The sequence below is a fragment of the Polistes fuscatus genome, unplaced genomic scaffold (genome assembly GCF_010416935.1).
Source record: "Polistes fuscatus isolate 324 unplaced genomic scaffold, CU_Pfus_HIC Scaffold3, whole genome shotgun sequence".
Lineage (NCBI taxonomy): Eukaryota > Metazoa > Arthropoda > Insecta > Hymenoptera > Vespidae > Polistes > Polistes fuscatus.
In genome coordinates, this window is record NW_025113107.1 from 9907345 (window position 1) to 9921655 (window position 14311).

A 14311-nucleotide genomic window follows, 5' to 3' on the forward strand; every position below is an offset into this window, starting at 1 on the left:
ACCTTCGAATGATCTGTCGCAATAACGGAAAACAACAATCTTCTGATATTTGTTTTTTCGGGAGGGGGGGAGGAATTGTGTTTTCCTCTTTCGTTTTTTTTTTCTTCTTTCTACTTGATGAGGAGACTAATGAAACAATTTTTTCGTCACGACTAACAATTGAGAAATTACTAATTTACTTAGATAATAATTAAGCACTCGCCATAAAATCGGACGAACACGGGCGATACTCACTCACATACTCACTCACACACATACGCTCTCTCTCTGTCTCTCTCTCTCATTCTCATTCTCTTTCTATCATTCATTCTTTCTTTATACTCACTTACATTATTTTTATACTATTATTCATGTAAATGTATTTGCTTGACCTGTTTCCTTAAATCATTTCTTTTATACGCATATACATACACATACATACAATCGTATAATATACGCATACATACTCGTATCGCTAAGTATTACGACCGATAATCTTCGAAATCGTAAATACGATTAGCTTTCTTTCGAAAGTTATCCACGATCGAAATCTTAAAATATTATTATCTCTCGAACAAGAACATCGTAATATAATTATAAAGATATTTGAAAGAACGTTGAAAAAATGTATAAAGTGTTGTCTGTCTGTTTGCTTTATTTTATCATTTTCCTCCTATTTTTTTTTTTCTTTTTTTTCATATTTTCCTTGTTAAATGTTCGTTCATTTTGAGATTATTTTTGTTAATAATCGATATGTACGGGGAATGATATCGTTTTCTACTATTCTTTTCTCAATTACTGATAGAATATGTTAACGAGATCGCGAGGATATGTGATTCGGTCCGTGTAATAGTTGATTTATCTAACAAAACTAAACACGATTTTATTTAGACGATTCGTTTCATTTACAAAAACAAAAAAAAACAATCGATCACGGACAATCGTTTCTCGTATTATGGCTGTAACAGTAGTACCGTTTACTTTAAAAATGATCTATTCGAGAACGTATTGTAATCGACGGAGGGGTAAACGGTATTCACGATTTCGTTGGCACGCAAAGTATTTGCGAATCGCATCGCAAATGGAATTTCAATATAATTTTCTCGTTTAAACGGATAAAGGCGAAGGGAAAGGAAAAAGGGGAAAAGGGAGAAAGGGGGAAAGGGGGGAGGCACGCCTTGTTTATCGTAATATCAAACGTACGTGTAACCCTAAACGTCGAAGAAATCATTTTCAAATGTTCGCCGTCGTTACGCGTACGTAATAATTGTTTCTTATAATTAAATTAGATGACAAACTAATCCGAGCTGGCATTATCGAAGATAGAAATATTATTTTACAATAAATGTACAGAAATCGCTCGTGCCTTTCTCATTATTCTTATTCATACGTAATATTTTTATTATTCTTCTAACTATTGCACCACGCAGAGAATAATATCTTTCGTTCTAATCTTTAGGAAGATTAAAATGTAAATAATAATAGTAATAATAATAATAATAATTATAATAATAATAATAATAATGGAATAACAAAAAAAAAAAAGAAGAAAATAAGAACCACAAACTAACAATTCGCATACACATATGCGTGCACGCGGCACACGTGCATATTTTATAACATTGGAAAAGTTATGCGAGGAAAAAAAAGAAAGAGAACAAAGAAAAAACAATTGTTAAAGTTAAAACACGTATTTCTCGCATGCTTCGCAATTGGAATGTTTGTTATATTTTTGCATATAATTTATTTGTTATCTTTACGTCTATACCTCGATATGAACGATCGATGAATTTACTCGTCGATTATCGACGTATAAATGAAACATACCGACATACGTGACGACTCGTCTCTCATTAGAGTCGAATAAAATACAAGAAGAATTCTAACGACATTTCTACGTGTCCCCGTCACACTCTTCAACATTATTCGTATACGCGGAGTCGTTCAAGGCAAAAACGAAATTTGTTTTTTTTTTCGAGGAGGTTGTCGTCGTCGTCGTCGTTCTTGTAAAATATCGTAGAGGTATATATTTTTTTTTTCTTTCTTTCTTTCCTTTTAACGTTCGTAATCGTCGTAATTTAAAACACACACACATACGTACACACATCTTAACGTTAATTCTTCGTTCAATCGAGAATCATCGAGAATCGTCATCAAATACGCTTAGGAAATAAAACAATTCTCATTCGAAAATGATTCTCCATGATTCGCGATACGACGTCTTAAAAATAGAAGAAAAAAAAAGAAATAATGAAGAAAAGTTAACATATAAGGAATGAAGAAATTCGAAGACGAATATATATCTATAATCACTAATAAGAAATAAAAACGAAATAGAAGAAAAGAAAAAAAAAAAGAAAGGAAAAACTGTACCAAACGACGGTTCGTGTTAAAATCGATAAAAACGGTTAATTTCGATTCATAAATTGTGATATTGTTCGTCACAGCATTTGAAATGTGCCTATCTTCCGAAACGAGTTTTGCCGATAGAAAATTTCTGTCCTGGGAAGAATGGTAGAACTTGTTTCTTTTGTATTTCAAGTGGAATGTTTGATCGACGACGAGAATAAGCGCGATATCACAGCTTTGAGGGATCGTAATTCTCGAAGGACCACCTTTGTCTTGATTCGGACGAAGAACATTCTTCCATCAGCAATCGTTGCTTGCTTTCGGTGATTGCTAAACATTTGTCGCTACTTCCGTGCCTTATCTGTTTCGTCTGAAACGTAAATAGATCGGAATCAATCTTAAGTTACGTATCCTATTAGAAAAGTAAACTATTAATTTTATTGCTTTTTATTTTAAGGTTTTTTTTATCTATTTTTCTTTTTTTTTTTAAATCAATATAAAACTGAAAAAAGGTTTACCTGAGGATTATAAATCCATTGTTGATTTCCTTTGCTACCGTGACAAGGATAAAGAATAACATCCTGGCCACTGTAGTCCAGGCAAGATTCGTCTCTACGGATTTCACCGATCTTGCTCAACATCCAGTACTGCGACAAATGATTTGACGTTAGTTTGAAGATTCAAAAGAATTCATTAAAAATAGCAAACTAAACAAATGTGTGTTAGCGTTTGAGAAAACGATAAAAAAAAATGATCATTCTGACAGCGTATAAGAAAGTTTTCTATTTAATCGGTGAACGTTGATTAATCTGATTAAATATATAATATAATATATATAATTATAAAATATATATATATAACTCGTGTGTGTGTGTGTGTGTGTGTGTGTGTGAATGAAGTTTGATTGTCAATTTTTCAAAGAAATGATAAATCCTCTTTGCAAAACTAACTTTGCAAATTAACACGACGAGGAATAGGTTTAGTATAGTTAACTAGTATGCGGGTAGTATTCCTTTCTCCCTCGTCAATTTTCTTCTTTCTTCCGTATGAAGTCGGATTACGCTGCACGACGTCAAAGCGTTACTAATCAGTACCGATCGTCGATAATCGAATCCAATGATCCTCGAAATTGCATCGATTTACACAAGCCCCCTAACGTTCTGTTTCCGTTTGTGCAATTCCAACCGATCAGAATCTAACTTTGGTAAAACGAACGAGCTTACAAATTCCCAGAAATTCAAAGTTCTTCTTGAAAGCCGGAATTATATGGTTTAAAGTATTACAAGGTTTTGCTTTCAGGAATTTTGTTTTCTTTTATCCGATAGAAAATATCTAATTAACGATATTAACGTATTTAATTGTAATAACGCGATACAAGTAAACTAATTATTATCCATTAAAAATAATTTCCAATTTGAGTATAAAAATTGTTCCTTTTTTACGTTTATCTAGAAAAGATTCGTTATCGTTGCGTTCGTTAATCACGCGTTTGATATATATTTTTTTTCTTTTATATAACCGATAGTTTCATAGGAATAATTATTGCATTTGCAAGTTACGAATGGGGAAAACCATAATTGATCTTTCATATCGCTGTCAGAATCATTTTAATGTATGTACAGTATATACATGAAACAAGGATAGATAAAGACAATGAGAGATAAAGAAATAAAGTAAAGAAAAAAAAATGAAAAGAGATAAAAGGTTACAATAGAAACAATTAGAATTTAGAGTAACTTTAGGATAATGAGAAGCAAGGAATCGTGGCAAGCATGCATTATACCGAGATGTTATTAGCCATGCGTCACACTCATTATGCTTCGTGAATAGAAAGGAAATGTGTTGGCAAATATCATTATGCGTGCGCGACAATATAATTTCGCTAACGAGATTGCACATTTGATCGTCGACGAGCCGTTCGTCGTACGGTTATTAATTAATAAACGCTTTCGTATGTAGAAATCGTTTTCGGTTGTTGTTACAAACAAAAAAAGAGAAAAAAAAAATAGGAACAAAAAAGTAAACAACGTGTTGTACGAAAAAAAAAATAAACAATCAAACGGAATGGTTTTTCGATCCTATGTTTTCTTTTCTTTTTCCCCTAACACTTTTTTATTTTCTCGTTGGGAAAGTTAAAAGAATCAAATGGATATTGAATTTCTTGAATTTATAAACAGTTTTCAATTGTAATGAAACGTTATCAACGGGGTCTCGTAATCCTAATTGGATCAAATTCGTTAAAATATTAAGTACGCGGTTTTAAGCGTTGGATGTTTGTTACGAAAAGAGGAAAACGTTAAATTGTACGGATATCGTATTCCACACTGTGAACGACGATTAATTGTTTCAACGATTGTATAGCGAGGCCATTTTCGTTAGTATTGTTAAACGCGAAGCAAAAATTTTCTCTGTGGAAAAAAGATTACAGAATGTTATAGAGGGAGGAGGGGGAGAGAGATTTTATACGGTCGTCGTTTAATAAAAAATTGGTGGCTTGACGAAAAAGCAAAAACACGCGAACGTTGAACGATAAAGAAAGCGTTGCGGAATTAAAAGGGGAAAAATTGCTCGTAAAAAAGAAAAACGAAGAAAAGAAAAGGTGAGAAAAAAAAGAGAAGAAGTAAAATAATAAAAATAAAAAATGAAATATAAAATTCAAACAAAAAATTATTAACAAAGGTAACTCCTCTCGTTAATTTACGAAAATTATCGTAGGCGTACGAACGAAATTGTTTTGCTATTTTACGATTATCACGAGGAAAAAATTTGTCATCCACTCTCGTTACCATAGAACCAACAATAGGAATGAATGAAAGAAAACAAAAAGAGAAAAAGAAAATGTTCTGGGGTATAACACGGCTACCCCTTTTACAAAGATTATGAAAAAGCTGATACATTACTGGACTAACAATAAGAGATGAAGATATCAAGATTTTTTTCAAAAGCTTTCTCCTGTTTTTTCTATTCTTTTTTATCTTTTTTTGTTTTGTTTTGTATTCTTGTGGTTTTCTTTTCTCCTTCTTATGTTAGTTATTTCTCTTTCAAAATCATTCAAGACGGAAACGTTACTCGCGTCGTCGTCGTAGAAGCCATTCGAAATTACAACGAGAATTATCCTTTACATCGATCGTTCAGAAATTATAAACGACGACAGGAAATGGATAACTACGCCAACAGAGAATGTTGTTATAGATCGTCGCACCGACAGGAGGTACGACGATTGATGAGCACCCGTACCAGATTAGCGACGTTACTAATTACGTTAAACGAGCCAAGATTAACGACGATCTAACCGCGTGTGTTCTTCTCATCTTTATTCATCTTCATTCATATTCTTTCTAGATTCTTATCATCTAATTACATATACATATATATATATATATATATTATAATAATTCAATTGAAAAAAAAAAACAAATTAGAGATCCATTTTTTTCTAATCTTTTAATTTACTCGCGTATTTTTGTGCTTTTGTTCGTTGTTGTCGTTGTTGATGATAAATTGGTGATAAAAAAGCGATTTTCTAAAAAACACCGTCACCTTAATAAAAATAATAATTAAAAAAAAACACAAACAGAAAGAGCACAATCGATCACACATATCCGAGCCTAAATCCCAAAACACACACTTTAATCCTATAAGTTAGTAAGTAAGACACCGCGTGCCCCGAAATACTAATTCGATGTTATTCGTTTTCCCCAACTCGTATCGCGACGTGCCCAGATTCGTGTACCTGATTGCCGCCCTGACGGTGACAAGGATATAAACCCACGGCCTGGTGAAGGTCTTCCGGTTTTCCTGGCGAGTCTATACATATGCCGCTAGCGAGTTGTCTTATCTGCGTTTAACAATTCGATACATACAACATTTTTTTTAATACCGATTCACGATACTGCTATCGCATTTATATTATTTTTTTTCTTGTATATTTTAATATTTTTATCCTAATTTATTTCTTACGTCTAGAATCTCTAAGCTATATTTTTTATTATTATTAATATCCTTGGCTCCTCCGCTTTCGTACTTTGGACAAGCATAATAAAGAAAGAAGAAAACAAAAATCAGATCACATAAAATCGTGCACACACAAAACACAAACAATGCAAGGGGTTATTTATATATGTACACAAACGTTGTTAGAATGTTAGATTGACCTTTAAAAACGACGATTTCACGTTTTTCGACAATTTTCTTTAGATTTTTTTTTGTAATGACTTTCTACAAAAAAATTGTAGAAAATTAATTTAGCTTTTTTTTTTACTTCTAGTCGATGCGAAACGAAAAATCGTAGTTTCTTTATCGTAACAGAATACGAACGACGTGAAAATAAGAATAGAAAATAGAAACTGTGATATAAGTTTTGACGTAAGTTTTTTCAGGGTTGCCGGAAGAAAATTCGTTCAGCCGGTATTATCCATTCTACCTGATTTCCTCCTTGTCGATGACACGGGTAGAGTCCGGTTGGCTTATGCAAATCGGCCTTTCGTGCCGGAGAATCCAAGCAGGTGTTGCCTCCTTCTCCAAGATTACGTACCTGTCGTCGTTTAATGTTAGTACGATTATATCTCGAGGATTAAAATCATTATTAAGGTCATTAGTAACGATTAGTTCTATTCGTACAACGTATCTGGCAAAATTGAAGAGAAAATCATATAACATGAAAGAAAAAAAAATGGGGGGCGGGGTAGGTAGAAAGCGAGAACGAAAAACAGTAAAAAAAAGAAAAACAAAAAGGAAAGTTAGGGGTTTATGGGAGAATAATTTTATTCGATGTTCCTGAAAATAAATTCCAACGAAAAAATATTATTATAAGCAGAACACAAATAATATATAATATAATGATAATTTCCCGCTTCGGAAATAGTATCTGAAAGAAAAAAAAATTAAGCAAGAACGAATATAAAACTCGCGTGTAAGCGAAACTACAATAATTTCAATTAATTGTATTTATTATCAAGCGAGATTTCAGGAAAATGAATTTATTATTTTAAAAATTAGCGAATTACGAATTTTTGTATAATTACGACAGAAATTGGGGACAAAATGTTTACCTCGAGCGATAAATATTCGTTCTCTCTAGTAACTCGCCTTATAAAAATTACGCTGTCCCAACGAGTTAACAAAGATAGCGTGGGGATCGAATGAAAATGCACTCGACATTTTTATCGTCTACCTTCTCGCATTTTTTGCATCCGCCCGTACTTTTATTCCAAGTACGGGAGAACATTCGAAAGGAAAGGACAAAGAGAGAGAAAGAAAAAAGAGAAGAGAAGAAACAAAAAAAGAAAAAGAAAAACACGGAAAAAAGAAGAGGAAAAGGTAGTAGTAGTAGTAGGATAGAGACAAAGATAGAGAGAAGAGAAAAGAGAGAATTCTGGGGGGGGGGCAGGTGAAAGTCAGAGGACTACATGGCCGTACGATCGAACTGTCTCATTTTTCAAGCGGAAGCTGCAAGCAAATCGGCAATGAGAAAACGAAGCTCCTCCGAACTTTATGCCGAAAGAAATTCTAGTGAGCGTAGGGCCAATATGTATGCATGTATCCGTCCATACATACACAAATACATATGCGCGCGAATGCGCTTGCGCATACGTACGTACATACTTACTTAAATACATATGTGTATAAGTATGTATGGATGTACGTGTGTATATGTGTGTGTACGTAGGATGCATTCAGTCACGAAGCTCGGTCAGCAGTCCTGATTTCACTGACACGCAAGAATTCTGTGGTCGTTGCAGTTTCAAATGTGAGCATCTTCATCTTTCTCTCCTTTTTCTTCGTCTACCTCGGGCAGCACTCTACTACTACCACTACCTTCTTTCTCTTTTTCTCTTTTCATATCATGCTACTGCTGCTACTACTGCTGCTACTGCTGCTGCTGCTGCTAGTACTCCACCCCACCTTTCCCTACTCTTACTCTTCTTCTTTTTCTTTTCCTCTTTTTTTTTTCATCGTTGTGATCGTCATCGTCGTCGTCGTCGTCGTCGTCGTCGTTAGTCGTAAGCTAAAATAAAAAATAAGTGACTTATCGCTAGCTCTTCCGAGACACAGTTTTCCCCTCAAATTTCCGAGGTACGGTCATGATCAGGAAGATTTTTCACTCTACGATCTGATTCGGTCAAACGAAAGAAGAACCTCGAGGATCCCTCCGTTACTATCCTTCCTTCTATCACAACCTTTTTTCCCAAACCTGCTGGACGTGTTGGGATTTTTCAATACGTTTTTGATATATATATATATATATATCTCTCTCTCTCTCTCTTGATGTCAATAGAAAAATGATATTCCCTGATACGCGGATTTATCAGATGGCAAAAAATTATTGATAGATAAGAAAACGAATATGAATCCCAATGATCGAAAATTATTTTACGTTTGTCTTAAAACGCAAACGAATGTAAAGAAATAGAATAGAAATAAATTCAAACAATCGAACTGAAATTAACAAGCGAGAAACTAGAAACAAACTAATCAATATCGAACACCCTATACCGATCGAATAATTTCCAAACGTTAACAACACCGGGTGGTTGGTGCATTGCTGCCTCGTCGATATAGAAACGCGAGGAAGTTGCATTATATACACGGCACGCAAAAAGAAAAGAAAAAAAACAAGAGAAAGGGAAAAAGAAAGAAAGAGAGAGAGAGAGAGAGAGAGAGAGAAGATTTGAAACGACTCGAAAATCGCATTTACCTTTCCTCCTCTCTCTCTCTCTCTCTCTCTCTCTCACTTTTAACCAACGAATAAAATTCGTCTCGTTTGTCGAGGCTCACGTACGAAACGTAACACGTGCAATGGAAATTATTCACGCTGTGCACGATTTCTGGACAGGCTCGTCGAGCACCGAGAACTATAAATTCTCTCTCTCCCTTCCACCCCTTGCCACCCCATTTATCCATCCCAGCATGCGACGGTCGTCTCTCTGATGCGCGAGAAGAGGCGTCAACGTGATTTACTGGAAGATCGGTGCGTACCTTTGACCGAAGGGGGAAGAAGGGGGGAGAGCAAAAAATATACGAAGGGATTAGAAAGAAGAGAGATGACGAAGGGCTTGGGATGACGTAAAGAGAGGAGAAAAAAGGAAAAAAGAGGAGAACATTTTCCTTCGAAGCAAAGAGAAGGAACGGCGGAGGCGGGAAGGAACGGGACGGGAGGACAACGACGAGTAAATGGATAAGAGGCAAAGGAGGTGGAAAACGAAGGGGGGATGAAGAGAAGGGCAACCGAGGTTCGTGACTTTCGAGCATGGAAATTGTTATTTTGCATGTCGAGACATTCCGGAATGTAGCGAAGCCGCGTGCAATGCTTTTTCCTGAATATATCTGCTCATTCTTTAATCTCTTCTTCCTTTTTATCGTCTATCCTTTACAACCCTTCAGTCCCTAGAATCTCCTACTCGCGATCCACACCCTTGTTGCTGTTGTTACTGCTGCTGCTGCTGTCGCTGGTTAGTGCTGTCTCTGAGAAAAATATTGGAAAACGCGTTCCTTTTCTATATACCTACACGAAATACGTCGGATGTTGGATATCAGGAAAGAGAAGGAAGAAGTAGAGAAAGGAAAAGTGGAAAGAAAGAAAGAAAGAAAGAAAGAAAAAGATAAATGATAGGAACAGGGGATGGATAAAATAACGCTCGATACCATTCGCAAAACTCGACACCGAATTCCGTTGGCTTCCATTATCATGTTCGATCGATGGACGTATTGCTTTCAAGATGCGCTCTTCCCATTGGCCAATAAGAACCGAGAAATAGGAACGGAAATTGCCCAGCGAATTTCCGGTCAATAATAGGATATTGAAGAAAGGAATGTTTTCTTCTTCCTTCCTTCTCTTTTTTTTTGTTTTATGTTTTTTCTTTTTTCTCTTTTTTTATTACTATTATTAATTTAACGAGTTTAAATCGATCGACAGATACACGACTTTGATTATGTCAATTGAGACAACCAGCAAGCTTAATCATGACTATTTCATTTTACCAAACGAGACACGTGTGATACGTTATCGATCATTTAGCGATTACGAATGCCAGGAGGAGTGTCTCCGTGCTATGGATATAAATCAAGATCCATGAGTGATCGTTAGTAACGAGGGAGGAATTAAAACTGTATTGCTAGACCAATCCCTGCGAGAAATCAAAATCAAATTGGGTTAGATAGTGTACATTCGAGAATCGATAATCTCGATTTTGATCCAACGTACCCCGTGTATGTATACAAGAGAGAATAGTAAAATGATTAATCTTTCAAAGAACGTTGAGGAACGGTCATCGTTTTGTAGAATATGTTTTTCCCTGTTTATTTCTTTTCCTTCCTTATTTGTTCCTTTTTTCTTTTCATATAAAAAACAGGATGTCAAAAATAGAAATATACTATTGAACACAATATCTATAAGCTCGGGAAAACAATTCGAAACAATTTCGAGAGACAATTGATTGTATAAACGTCGAATATCTTCCTCCTGATTCGTTGATATACACACGTGATTTTGATAGTAGGTACGTATACGTGTCTAAGTGTATGTGCGTGTAGATGTATGAGTGGGTGATAAGAGACTAAGAGAAATGTCTTTTTACTCAAGATTTTGAAAAGAAAAGAAAAAGGAATTCCTGATGACCGATCGCGTACGACGAATCGATTTCCGATCGGAAGTCCGACGATGAGAAGAGAGAAAGCTCGCGAATTCTAACCAATCGAGATTGCCCCGACAACGGCGACCCCCAAGCATTGTTGCCCAATCGAAGCAGCCATTGTTTCCTGTGTCGCAAGCTCGTCGGCATCAATCATCGCTTCTGCCACTAACAATCCTACACCCCCACAGGACGTTGTAACGAACCAAGAGGTGGACGAGAACGAGAACGATGACGAGGAGGTGGAAGGGGCGGAGGGGGAGGATGAGTAGTACCACCTCGCGAGTTGATCGGATTGGAGGAGCACGGAACAAAAGGCACGAAGCGTCGCTAGGTATACGACGAGTACATTTACCTTGCCCATTGAAGACATAGCTAATCGATTATATAGTCTGTTTGCTTTGTGATCGATGAAAGCCCAAAGCCGACGTGAAATTTCCATATCAATCAGATTGGTGCATCACCCGGAAAAAGACCCCCCCCCTATCTCCACTTCTTAAGATCATTCATTCTTCTTCCTTTTACAATAAAAGATTAGTTTCTTTTAACATGATTTTAAAGCATTGATCGTTCCCAAACTAAATCGAGTATGGGTTTCTTGAAAAGTAATAATAAAAATTAATACGAGATATTGGAATATCTTTTAATTATAAACCTCTACGCGCGCATTCGGAAATATTTAAATCTTATTTTTTTTATATATGCTTTCGGATGAAATAACTATTATTGTATTTTTGTTTAATTTCTTATAGTGACGACAGTCCAGGTAAGCTCAAATATGAGTTACTTTACGATTAACGTTTAATTGAAATATCTCGAAGATGATATCACATGCATTCGCTATAAATATTCAATATATTATTACTGCTAAGTATTTATACCTTTTTCTTTGTTTGCTTTCGGAGAAATTCCGGTTCTCAACTCCTTCATGATTTATTATATATAGGAAGTCTGTGGCTAATTAATCTGATTACGATCCCAATCTACGTTAACGGGAATAAATAAAATATTAATTACGACCTTTATACAACTTCCGACTTTCCTTACTCGATTTCAGTTTAATAACACGATTGACGTTGTTGCGAAAGAATCCTGTTGCAAGTTATACGACTCTGCGAATTATCATCTCCGATTTCATAAACTAATTTTCATCGTGATAATAGTGCCCTTGGCGCACATAGATAGAGAAAAAGAGATAGATAGATAAAAAAGGAAAAATATAAAGAGAGATAGAGGGAGGGAGAGGGAAAGCTAGAAAGAGAGAACTGTAAATTAATTAACGGGAAACTCAATTAAAACACATCCGGCAATGTGTAGAAGCCAGTGCTTTCAAATTTTGCCACAGGCTTGGGACACGCCGCGAAGCCAGTAAACAAACGAGTTATTATCGAAACGATATTGGTTGGTCAAAAAGAGAAAGAGAAAGAGAAAGAGAAAAAGAGAGAGAGAGAGAGAGAGAGAGAGAGAGAAGAACACATAAAGTACAGAGGAGAATGCGTTAAACGATAGTAATTAACGTTTGACGATTTGTTAAACGTTGCCTTCAGAACTGATTATATATATATATATAGTACATACTAGCACAAAGGTTTCTACTTTCAAAAGAGATGAAGATCCGATAAATATTCGAGAAGAGATCAAGAGGAAACGTAATATGCAGTGTAGGTGAAAAGGGGGGGGGGGAAGTAAGGGGAAAAGAGAGAAAGTTCAAATGTATTCGGAATGCGTCCAACAGGCTAGTGTGGAAAAAGATCCTCTCGAGGATTGTAATTCGACGCTTTGATGGATCAAAGAGACATAGCCGTTGTTACAAGGAATTCCTCTTTTTCTTTCCCACAGGTTTGCTTGCCAGCATTGCTACCGTATCAGCACCCTTCGTCCTCCTTGTTTTATTCTTCATCTTCCTTTTCCTCTTCCTCTTCCTCTTCCTCTTCCTCTTCCTCTTCCTCTTCCTCTTCCTCTTCCTCTTCCTTTTCTTCTTCTTATTCTTTTTCTTTTCATTTTTCTCTGATCTATCTGTTCTCTATCGAAGAGAGCAGCAATGCTGCTCCTCTTTTTAACAAACCTAAAGGAAGAGAGAAAAGCAAGAAACATTCTATCGGAGATCTTACCTCTCCAGAAGCTACGGCTTCTCCGGGAATGAAGAGTTCCGGGTAAATGTTGTCGAGGTACCATTTAAACGACTTGCATCCGAGCTTTTTCCTCAGGGCTTTCCGTTCCGATACGTCCCCAAAGTTACCCTGAAAAATCGTAAATCATAAAAAGTTCGGAAAAGTTTATCCATCCACCGGGGAATGTTTACTCGACTGAAAAAGAAGCTAGAGAGTAAAAGAGATGGAGATAGCGACTGTGGAATCATTCTTACGCTTCGACGAACAAAAACTCAAAGCTCTTCAAAAGCGAGATGAAGTGCAGATGATCTTGTCCGGAAATTCAACGATGACTAAGATTTTAATTAAAGTTAGAGCCCCGTCTTGTCCTTTTCTCCTTCTATGCTTTTTAAACAGAATACGCTTGCTTTTCTTGCTGGATGGCGACGGCTTTTACCCCCTCCCTCTCTCTCCTCATGAAATCGTTCATTCGTTATTTAATTGTTTTTAACATTTTAGATTTATAAAATAGAGTTAAAATTATAATAGGAAAAAAAAAAATAAAATATTACAATGAATTTTCAAATTTCATTTTCTATCAAATAATTTGACCAAAACAAAAAATCGTTCGTACGCTCTACCAATTGTCAAATTGTTTAGATTAACAAATAGATAATACCAAAATTGAAGCCGTTAGAATAATATAAAAGATATCATAAAATATTGTATGAAATATTTCCTATGGCATCATTTCTATTTACAATTTTTCATGCTTTCTTATTGGTCAAGACAATCATTCCACTCTATACAAAATATCTTTTCGTATTATATCTATACTTATTTCTAAAGTAATCTTTTCACGTTGCAATCATAATTTGACGAGAATGATCGTGACGATGATGATAACAAATTATGATCGAGAAATCTCCTTTGTCGTTTGGCTTGTCTTCCTTTTATTTATCGTTCGTGGAGGGATGTGAATGTGAAAATCAGAAGACGTACATTGTTGGTCGTCAAGAAGTTGAAGCTACCGGTACAATCCATTTTATTTGATCACTTCGGCCCGTCGATCGTGGCAGGTCCGAAGACAAGGAACGAATGAAGATCGACGATAAACGATAAATCGTTATAGCCGGCAGTAGAAGAAGCCAAGACAGGCGAGTTATCTTTACTCGAACCTTTCTCGATCGTTTACGGTTTCCTTTTTACGAGAAGTTCCGAGTCATGCTCCTTTCCATCATCGCTCACTTGTGTGTACCTTAT

General features: G+C 35.7%; 1 protein-coding gene across 5 annotated transcripts in view; it reads right to left on the reverse strand.

The window, feature by feature from the left end:
* Nucleotides 1–676: 676 nt before the first annotated feature.
* Nucleotides 677–14311, reverse strand: part of LOC122519127 (putative polypeptide N-acetylgalactosaminyltransferase 9) — a 193740-nt gene continuing 180105 nt past the window's right edge. For 4 of the 5 annotated variants that reach the window (XM_043638388.1, XM_043638386.1, XM_043638389.1 and 1 more), the window contains 4 exons: nt 13070–13198; nt 6752–6862; nt 2847–2975; nt 677–2698 (listed from right to left, as the gene is read on the reverse strand). In XM_043638388.1, coding sequence (XP_043494323.1) covers nt 2558–2698; nt 2847–2975; nt 6752–6862; nt 13070–13198 — 510 coding nt within the window. In that variant the 3' untranslated portion in view covers nt 677–2557. Of the gene's footprint in view, nt 2699–2846; nt 2976–6061; nt 6167–6751; nt 6863–13069; nt 13199–14311 lie in introns of all 5 variants that reach the window. The other variant, XM_043638390.1, reaches the window with a different exon arrangement.